General features: G+C 36.3%; 1 protein-coding gene and 1 long non-coding RNA gene across 2 annotated transcripts; both read right to left on the minus strand.

The window, feature by feature from the left end:
- Nucleotides 1–3,638: 3,638 nt before the first annotated feature.
- On the minus strand, nucleotides 3,639–10,620 carry LOC122083101. Its single transcript, XR_006141565.1, has 5 exons — nucleotides 10,507–10,620; nucleotides 10,325–10,368; nucleotides 10,152–10,242; nucleotides 7,778–7,818; nucleotides 3,639–3,838 (listed from the first exon to the last, which is right to left on the minus strand). It is a non-coding gene; the product is annotated as an uncharacterized LOC122083101 (long non-coding RNA).
- LOC122083100 lies at nucleotides 4,639–5,863 on the minus strand. The gene is made up of 2 exons (XM_042650792.1): nucleotides 5,459–5,863; nucleotides 4,639–5,361 (listed from the first exon to the last, which is right to left on the minus strand). Exons 1-2 carry the CDS (start codon nucleotides 5,816–5,818, stop codon nucleotides 4,840–4,842), a joined length of 882 nt encoding a protein of 293 aa, XP_042506726.1. The 5' UTR covers nucleotides 5,819–5,863; the 3' UTR covers nucleotides 4,639–4,839.
- Nucleotides 10,621–11,245: the final 625 nt, after the last annotated feature.

An 11,245-nucleotide genomic window follows, 5' to 3' on the forward strand; every position in this document is an offset into this window, starting at 1 on the left:
GCAAGGGTTTTAGAAATCTAGGATCCCAAGGTTTAGAGAACTGATAGTGAACATGGAGATGCAATTGCCATTCAGAAAACAGGATTGATATTTAAGTGATTCCAAGGAGTTGGTTATCGTGTTGTACGTGTAACTTCCCTTGACAACTGCAGCAATGATCCTGAGTTCAATATCTGGAAAGGGATAAGATTGCATTGGCCGATTTTTATAGGATTCGATATTGATGGATCCAGCCGATTTCTGACAGATTTTCTGATCGATTCAAACTGATTCCAACCGATTCAAATAGGGAATTAACACCTGACCAACTCAATTAACGATTCTGAGAAACCTTTGGAATTCATGATGAAAAAGATATAATAAATGTATTTGGAGATTCCTCCAACACAATGGGCGACTTTTATTAAGTGAGGCTTGGGTGGACATATAAATGCCCAAGTAGTGGTAATGCTTAATGGAGGGGATGCCTCGTTGCCTTTTCCTCTTTTCCTTCAATACTGAATACTGATACCGTTCGCTCACTTTCTCACTCTCCTCTTCGATGAACCTCTCTCTCTCTCTCTGAAAGTTTCTATCTGATGGAGGAATCTGTTGGCAGTAATGGCGAACATCCTAGGACGAGAAAGTCCACTGAAACAGGTGAAGATGATTATGTTCTCCCTCAAGAACAAGAATCCATCCCATCATTGAGCCTTCCACTTCCACAGCATTTCAACATGAGTACAATGCTTGGACCCATCAAAGAAGAAGAGAAGGAAGAACAAGAAGAAGAATGGCCGCCGCAGCAGCAGCAACCCATGATGCCCAGTGAAAGAAGCCAACCCAGAAAGATCATATCGCAAAGCGTGGATATTCTCTCTCAAGAACAAGACTCCGCCCCATTTTGTTCTTGCCTTCCACAATTTATCAGCTTAGATGCGATGCTTCGGCTCATCAAGAAAGAAGAAAAGGAAGAAGAATCCAATAACCCCGAACCCTTGAAGCAGCAGAGGAAGAGAGACTCACGCTCACCCAGTAAGATCATATCACAATCGCTCTCAAACTCACTCGTTCAACAACCACAACCAGAAGATGATCAAAACGACATATCAAACAGGAAAAAGAAGAAGATGATGATGACGAACAGAGGAGGGGTTGATCTTGTGCTTCCTGAGCTTCCGGAGACGCCCAAAAGAGAAAGGAGTAAAAGAAGAGACGTAAGAGTGAGTTGTGCTTCTCCTCCTTCCGCTTGGTCGTCATCCAATTTTGGGAAAGATTTTGCTACTGCAGGTGATCGACAATCCGCCGACTTCGGGTTGGCTATGCCCCCCATGCCTGACTACAAGGACTTGTTCACTACTGATTTTATTTTTTCCGAAAATTTCTTTGAAGACTTGTCAGAGTAATTAATCAAATATGGTATAGGGACGGATCCTTGAAATAATATGTGTTTAAAGGGGATTGACAGCTCTGACAGATTTCATCAAAAAAAAAAAAAAAATGAGAGCTCTGACAGAGAAGAATTTTAATCAATCAGAAATAGACAATAAATAGCCCACAAGATGATCCCGACAGGGGATGGTCTTTTTATTTCCTTTTACATTGACCATTCTTTTCCTACTTTTGTCATAAACATAGAAGCTTCTCTCTCTCTCAGTATCTTAAAAGAGACAAAATGATAGGAAGGACGATGTGAAAAGAAGCTGAAGTTCTACAGTTTCCATGTCTGTATCGCAAACATTTAGGCTGTGTTTAGTAGGTAGGAAAACAAAAGAAAACGAAAGAAAAAAAAAAAAATCTAGAGAAGACAAGAAATGAAATGGTAAGAAAATAAAAGCAAAATAAAAAGAGTGTGTATATTTAGTAATCAAGAGAAGTCAGATGTGCACGGCTAGATTTTGTGGGGAGGTTGGGCTCAAGGTCCCCTACCCCGTAATATAATGGAGATGATATGAACTTGGGCAAAGATGTGGCAAAACTGACTGTTAGCTCACCTTGCTTCTTATTGAGCTACCTACCAATTCACACATTAATTATTGACTCTGATTTTGTCAAGCGTATGGTAACCTGAAATCAGAATTGAATCGGCTAATTTGTACTGAAATTGGCACTGACCGATCAGTCCAATGTCTGACAAATTCCGATTGATTCCAACCAATTCAAATGGGAATTATCACCTTGCTGATTAGATTAAAGATTCCGAATTTTGTAACCCTGGTTTTATAAGTCTAAGAAACCTTTGAAATTCATGAATATAGAAGCTTTCGTGGCCGCAAATCTAAGGGGGTGTTTGGTTCGGTAAATCAAATGGTGTATGTATTGGATATGAATGTCAATCTTTTGATAGACATTCTTTTGAATTATGTTTCTTTTTGAAAAATCGTTTGGTTGCCTTGAGGTAAGGGTGTCAATCGGTCGGTCCGGCTCGGTTTCGGTCCGGGTTGAGTAGGTTTTGGTGTGGGAAAGCTGAAACCGAAACTGAACCAATAAGGAAATTCCGGTTTTTGTTTGGTTTCGATTTCGGTGCGGTTTGGTTTTGGTTTCTTAAATCGATTTGTAACCGGGTTGGTTTTGATTTTTGGTCCAGTTTTGATTCGACTTTCCATACAAATGTATACAAAACTATGCAAATTTTGATTTTTTTTAATGAATTTTGGAGTATTTCGGTTTCTTACCGGTTTGGTTTCAGTTTCGGTCTGGGTTTTGAGCCGGTTTCGATTTGGTTTTGGGTTCATCCGGTTTCGATGCTGTTCGGTTTGGTTTTGGGGTTGCAATACTCCAAACCGAACCGAACCAATAAGGGGGCGTTTGGTTCGAATTATCCATCGGACCAGATTCCAGGGATTCAGGATTCTGGATCTAACTCATATGAATGAGTTTCTTTGGAATAATTTCCTTTTAGTAAAAAAACTGTTTGGTTACCCTGATTCTGTCACTTGATTCTAAGTGAAAACTGTTTGGTTACCCTGATTCTGGCTATTGATTCTGAGTGTAAAACTGTTTGGTTACCTTTGAGTCTTTGAACCCATGTTCTGTTGGAAAAAAAAAATCCCAAAAACAAAACCAAAAACTAAAATTTGTTCCACACATGTACTTTATTTTTAATTTTTTTCCTTTTCTTTTTTATGGTAATATGTAGGAAGTACGAAAAAAAAGAAAATAGTGGAACTCGTGAACTATTAAGTCTAATAGTGTAGTGCAGTAATTTATTTATTTTTTATTTTTTATTTTTTTTGTAAATTGAAGAGGACAAAAAGAAGAACATTACAAGGCATGATTGTATTGTAGTTCATGTAATCGAAATAGGTATCGTGTATCATATAATTCAGATTTGAAAATTGCCCAAACCAGCGCATGATTTGGTTTTTGGAGATAGATATGCTTCAAAGTGGGTAGAAACAATAGTCTCCAATGACTTATACAAGTAATATAGGTCCTTAGGACCAAATGAGAGAATAAGCATGTAAAGGTATAATATGGTACTGAGTTCATCCAGGTACTAGTAAATGCTAATTAAGTCTTTCTGTAAAAAAAAAAAAAATGTATAATAAACTCAATATCATTACAATGGTTTCGGACTTTTCTTTTCTAAAAAATTCCAAAAAAGTTCATCCTACATTTTTGTTTAAATCAAGCTTCTTGACTACACTACGTCAAGAACATCTCTCAACATCCTCATATGACCCTCAGATTCTTTTATTGCACCGTTCAAGTATCCTTTGATATAGTCTGATGAAGGGGAAGGAAATGATGAAGTTGATGTTTCTGAGCATAGGGACCTAGGTGGAGTCTGGTAAGTATCACAACTTGGGCTTGAACTTGATATCCATTTGAACATTCCACAACCTTTGTTTTCAACCTATAAAGCAAATATAATCATCTTATAAGAATACAAGGAAATAAACATTCAAATCTTAAACATCTGAAAAAAAAATAAAATAAAATTAAACAAAAAATTTAAGAAATTCATACCCCAGTTGATTGTGGACAGCACCAAAAATATCGACCATAATTTGCACTTGTTTTCGCAGTTCTGACCTTACACTGACCGTTCCCACACTAAGACATCTTAAGATGGTCAACCCACATGAAGAATGGGCAATTCATTGAACATTTAAAAAATTTCCTTCCAACATGTGACCCTGACTTAGAAGTGATAACCGAGCAACCTTTCCCACAGTAATCACACTTTACAATAGCACAAGCGGACATATTCGATGTCATTTGTAAGTTAACACAAACATTTTCAAGAGAGGAAATATGCATAGAAAATACTATTAAGTACGCCCCTCATCTGAGTGTGATGGACAGAAAATAGGAGACTTCAATGGCACAAATTTTATACCTCATAAACAGGAATTGAAACTGATATACAATGGTGGGAAAGGAAATAAATAAAAGAAAAAAAATGTGATCAAGATTCACCTCATCTGTGTTCTTCAATTGTTGCATGCACCTGTCTTCATCACTTATCATTAAGAAGGTTATAAGGACAAAGAGTGTTAAATACATGCCATTTTTGCTCTCTCTCACCAATTTTCTCAATGGAGTAATCTGGGTCACCTATGCGCTCCCTATTTATACCATACCAAAGAACCCAAAATATTATGACAAATAAGAATGATGTTGTCCACACTTAAACCTTGAAATCATTCAGAGAGGAACATAGAAAGAACCATTGTCTTAATATTTCTTAAAACTACATGCCACCATTGTCACAGACTTAACATAAACCAAAAGTTACATCAACCAAACAGATGCATTTTCTATTCAATAAAACCATTGTCGTAGAATGTCCAAACACTTCCTTTTGTCACCTCAATTCTTCTCAATCTCTGGCAAGTACATCTCAAGCAGATTTCACCTATCTTCTACTCTTGTTTCCAAGAAGATAATGACAGAATTCTTATTGGCCATGAAATATTCCTTAGCCTTAAACTTTTGTTGAAAATTGAGGTATGGAATGGCATCAACAACATCTATAATTGCTCTCCCAAATTCAGACTGAGATTCACTCATTACCATCTTCTCGATTGAGTTAGCAATCGATTTCAATGGACTTACCACCTTTTCAGCTGCACACTTCTTCCTCTTTTCTCTACCACTATTGACGGACCCACGAGGTCTTCCTCGAGAACGGCTGGTACTACCAATGGGAGTGGAAGGAACACTTTCTTCTTCTTCAATAGGTTCATAGTCAACACCATCATTGTTCCCTATTCCCTCAACCTGAGTACCTGTCACGTCCATCATAACTTCAGTGGCAGCTTCAGAGGGGACTGTTGAATCATTCCCAGTTGCCATCTCTTTCCTTAGCAAAGCTCCAACTTCAAGGTGAATTGGGAGCACACTATGTTCCTTCCAATACTTTTGTTCTTTTTTTTAGCAATATAAAGGACAATGTCAATGTGCTTATGTTGTAAGTAAGAAAAAAAAACACAATTATATAGAAATTATAATTTAAAAAATTTCATTATACCCTATAATCATTCCAGAAGTGTTGAGGAGCATCAAATCTCATATCAGATGCATTCCAACCCAATCCACTTTGCTTCTGTAGGTCACTCAATGCTCTAAGCCTTTGCTTCCAAATCCGGAAGTGGTTTCTCACTTGTTCATAGTCGTAACTAGTAAATAATTTCTCTTTCAGTTGGTTGGCAATTTCAATGAACTGCTCATTTTTCAGTCCATTATCTCCACTCTTACCACTCTTGTACTGCTTCAATATACACTCCAACATGTAATGAGAAACGGCACTAGGCCATGAAGCAATGTCCCGTGACCTACTATTAGAATCTCCTGTTGGTTCCATCACATCAAAACTAACAAAATACACCATATACAATGTGAGTATATTTCATTAATACCAAGTAATCAATAACACTTACTAATTGGAAAATTCATAAACCTAATATTGCAATTTAGATAATAGTCCACATACATGCATCCCACAACACAAAAATTTAAACCAAGCAATAATAACAATTACTAATTGGGAAATCCATAAACCTAGCATTGCAATTCAGTTAATAGTCCACATACATGCATCCCACAACACAAAAATTTAAACCAAGCAATAATAACAATTACTAATTGGGAAATTCATAAACCTAGCATTGCAATTCAGTTAATAGTCCACATAAATGCATCCCACAACATAAAAATTTAAACCAAGCAATAATAACAATTACTAATTAGAAAATCCATAAACCTAGCATTGCAATTCAGTTAATAGTCCACATACATGCATCCCACAACACAAAAATTTGCTTCCAAGCAATAATAACAATTACTAATTGGGAAATCCATATACCTAGCATTGAAATTCAGTTAATAGTCCACATACATGCATCCCACAACACAAAAATTTGCTTACAAGCAATAATAACAATTACTAATTGGGAAATCCATATACCTAACATTGCAATTCAGTTAATAATCCTCATACATGCATCCCACAACACAAAAATTTGCTTACAAGCAATAATAACAATTACTAATTGGGAAATCCATATACCTAGCATTGCAATTTAGTTAATAGTCCACATACATGCATCATACAACACAAAAATTTACTTTCAAGCAATAATAACAATTACTAATTGGGAAATCCATATACCTAGCATTGCAATTCAGTTAATAGTCCACATACATGCATCCTACAACACAAAAAATTGCTTCCAAGTATGTTTATGTTATACAGTCATCCCAAACCATGCAAAATTTTAGAACCCCGCTTTTTTAAGTTATACAGTTATCCCAAACCATGAAAACAAAAATTAAGTTTGTCCACATCAAAATTACATTCCAAATAGAAGTTAATCAATAACAAATATTCTAGTTCATAAATACTCAATCTGAGTTGGACAAATCATCTGCAACCCAATCATCCCACATCTGATCAGCAATTTGTTCTCGAAATAGATCCCAATCACCATTCTCCAGCACATGATCATCGCCATCAGAACTATCATCTTCAACATCATCATTTACTTGGTGAGGGGTCGATTGGGTACTAGTACTATCTTCTTCAACCTCTTCATCCTCTTCATCAAGCCATCGTTCTTCTTCTTCAACATTATTATGTGTAAGAATGTGGTTGTGCAACAACACACATGCCAACACAATTCTTGCTTGTGTTTTGAAGAGGATATTCTGGTTGGTTTTTTAAGATCTTGAATATTGACTTCAGGAGGCCAAATGAACGTTCAATTATATTTCTTAATTGTGAATCACATTAATATAAGGAACAAAAATACATGTTCAGAGCCCATATGATTAAGCTATATATTGGTTTCATAGTCTTTGATGAATACAAGAAATTTACATAACAAACAATATATTTCCTAAAACTAAGAAGGATACAAATTAAGTAGTATATGAAAATTTTTCAAATCAAATAATCAGTATCTTATCCTCCTCATTATAGTTCTCTCCTTTCTTTATATATCCTCCTTATGGCTCTATTAGGATGGAATGACAGAGCATAAGATTGGAATCTAAGGAATTAGAAGTCTGATGGACGTCGATAAATCTAAGGAATTAGAGTCTGTATGACTATACTGATCATTTATAGGTTTCCCTCTAACTGGAAAAGAAAAATTATGAAGTGATGATGGACAATATCTATATTTCCAGACTCCCCCATCCCCTGTTCTCTCTCTCTTTGTCTATATTACATAATAGCATATACATCAAAATTCAGGCATAAGATCGAAAAATAACTGGCAATATATTTAAAATCTATCAAGGCAACATCACCATTATCCAAAAGATCACAAGTTCTTTGGCATCAAACCTGATTTCAATGCTTTAGATCCCAAGTCGAGCAACTGCAACCTACAGAAAGAGAAGTCCCATTATTGATTGAACCTTAAAATTAGGGGTGTTAATTCCTAAACCGAACCGGTAAAATCGGCCGGACCGAACCGATAACAACCCAGATCGAACCGAACCGAAGCCTTATTGGTTCGGTTCGGTTTTGAGTATTGCAACCCCAAAACCAAACTGAACCGCATCGAAAACCGGATGAACCCAAAACCAAACCGAAACCGGCTCAAAACCCGGACCGAAACCGAAACCAAACCGGTAAGAAACCGAAACACTCCAAAATTCATTAAAAAAAATCAAAATTTGCATAGTTTTGTATACATTTGTATGGAAATTCGAATTCAAACTAAACCAAAAACCAAAACCAACCCAGTTACAAATCGATTTAAGAAACCGAAGTTCAGCAGTTCAGCATTTGGTTGTTTCCTAATGGCTCCATACCGGTTTAAAAAACCGATCCAAACCAAAATGAACTTGATAAATCCAAACCGGTACCAACCCGAACCCAAACCGCACCGAAGCTGACACCGGACCGAAACTGATAAATCCTTAATGGGTCGGTTTCGGTCAGTTCCAAAGTCACATCGAAACCGGTGGAACCGGACCGAAACCGCACCAACCCGGACCGTTGACACCCCTACTTAAAATCTATGCCATCACTCCTTGCTTTCTATTTGGTTTGAACACTCCTTCTGTGTTCATTGCCACAATATCGGGTAATGCTGCGGAAACATTTCCACGGAAATAAATGTGTAAAAATAAGCTGGTTACTTGTTAGCTTCACTAAAAACAAATTCCAAGTTTACAAACTACTGGTATACTATACTCAATGACTGTTTTTCAAACTATCCACAAGATCTCTCCACGGGAATTGTCCATGTGACATCTAAAATTTTAAAAATTGACATACTCTGGTCTATCAAAACATCTTAAAGATTACGTCTATGATATCCTTGACTATAACAGCTTGTTGATGCTAACCCCTGTATCCCATCCTCATTATTTTGTCCTTTGTAATACTTTCCTCCGATCTTGATTAATGTCAAAGTAAAGTTTTGTAACAAAGCAATCATGGAGGAGTGGCCCATTCCCACCATTCCAACACAAGGCAGCCGTCCATCCTAGTGGCCACTCACTCTGTTAGTGATAATGAGAACCAGTAATAGAAGTGGCAGCAGTGCCACAGCTAGACTTCTTGATTCACTCAAGCCTCAGGGGAACCCCGATGCTCTCTTCATCAATAGTGGGATGAAATTACTCATTGAAGCCAAAACAGAATGTTCAGCAATGCCTAAGGGTGTTACAACAATTACAGGTGGTAAAAACAACATCTATGGAGGGAGACCATAGTTCATTCCTACAGAATGCTACTGGGGAAGGGAGTAATTGAGAGGGGAAGAGACAGAGTGAACCACCAAACTCTTTTTTGTTTGAAAACAGTCTGGTAACATGTAGTCTTCATCTTCAGCTACACCTGGGGATTAACAAAAAATACAAAAGCTGTATTTGACAACATAAATACGTCTGCAATAAACCAATAACCAAATAGAGCTCTACTTCTACACTACCTATTGGGAGATCAGGAGAATGGAGATATTCCTCTCCTACATGTGGTCAAGTTAACGTTCAAATAAAGAATCTAAGAAAATATGATCATAAACTAAACCGTCTCAATCATTAGCAGAAAGGAAAATATGATCATAAACCAAAGCTTCTCAATCATTAGCAAAATGGAAAATATGATCATAAACCAAACCTTCTCAATCATTAGCAAAATGGAAAATATGAGCATAAACCAAACCTTCTCAATCATTAGCAAAATGGAAAATATGATCATAAACCAAACCGTCTATGTTACATAATGAAAAAAAAAAGGTAAGGTTTTGCTTTCACAGGGACATAAAGAGTTCCATGGCGTTTTAACTAGCACCTTTAAGCGAAGTTCCAAAACCCAGACCGATCAAGAAGCAATTCCAATAAAAAGCAATAAGATGCCCAGGAACAGAAAAGGAAAACCAAAACATTCTCTTCTCCTATTGAAAACCCACCCTTTTTTCCTTCCATCATACAAACCTGACCCCGCTCAAGCTCACATATCAAAACAGAGACAACTACAAAGCAAAGTAACAGAGATTACCAAAGCAAACATTATAGTTTTATAGAGAAGCAGAGAAGAAAAAGAGATCAAAACCTAGTCAGAATTCCATACATTCCAAAGGAAGTTACAGAATAACAGAAATTTCTTTACAGAAAGAAAATATGAAAAAATGGAAACCGAATTTCCATAATATTAAGAACACGCATACGAAGAAGAAAAAATCACATAAGAATGGAAATCTCACCTTAAATCAAGCTTCGATTTTGCAGATTCAAACCTCGGAGTCGATCGTCTGATTTGGAAAGAGGGTAAATCCTAGTTATGAAGTTTACAACCTGAAAAATAGAAACCGAACTTCAATAATCTTAATAAAACACAAATGTAGGCCAAGAATACAAAGAAGAGGGGAAATCTCACCTTCAATAAACTCGATTTTAGGCAATCTTCTCAAATGCGAGCATCTATCATGGACAGAAGGTAAACGTGAGAAACCCTAAACACATAAAAAGAAGAAGAAAAAGAGAAGGAAGAAAGAAAAAAAATAAGAAGAAGAAGAAGAAGAAGAAGAAGAAGAAGAGGAAGAGGTCGATAAATCTCACCTCCGTCGCTCTGTTTCAGGGAAAACCTCAATCGAGCTTCACCGTGAGAATCGCAGGACTCCGAAATTTTTGTTTCAAAGTGAATCCATGTTTTTTTATAGCAACCCAATAAACCGTGACTCGATCCTGGATTAACCTATTGAGGTTAATCCGAATGAGTCATGGATTTTAGTTGAAATCCCTGATTCTACTAGCCACCACGACTCCGAATTGGCTTTTCACAAAAATGAGTCAAATGGTTTAAATTTAATGGGAAACTGATTCCCTGGAATCTGGTCCGATGGATAATTCGAACCAAACGCCCCCTTAAAGATCTGTTTGGCTGGGTATAAACTGAGTGAAAGTAAAACTACAAAAATAAATCACATCAACATATTCTATTTAATAGAAAAATAAAAAACTGTCTTTCATGTTGATGACCTTTTTACAAAAAAAGATAAAAAAAATGATGTCTTTGTGAGCATTATCATTGGCCCCACATTTGGATAAGGCCTCGCAACCAATCTAAATCTCTAACCCTTCTTTTATTTTTTATTTATTTATTTTTTACATTTTAATATTTTACTTTAAATAAAAAAATCTATTTTGTAGACAAAATTTCTTTTCCTCTTATTATATGAAACAAAAGGAGCCTTATAACTTGAATTTTTTTTTTTTGGATAAGGAATGGAAAACCCTTTGAAATCAACAGAGGAAAATTTTCTTTCTGAGTTGAGGGAACAATCTCGCTTCGTGGGTT

This window comes from Macadamia integrifolia, chromosome 7, assembly GCF_013358625.1.
Source record: "Macadamia integrifolia cultivar HAES 741 chromosome 7, SCU_Mint_v3, whole genome shotgun sequence".
NCBI lineage: Eukaryota > Viridiplantae > Streptophyta > Magnoliopsida > Proteales > Proteaceae > Macadamia > Macadamia integrifolia.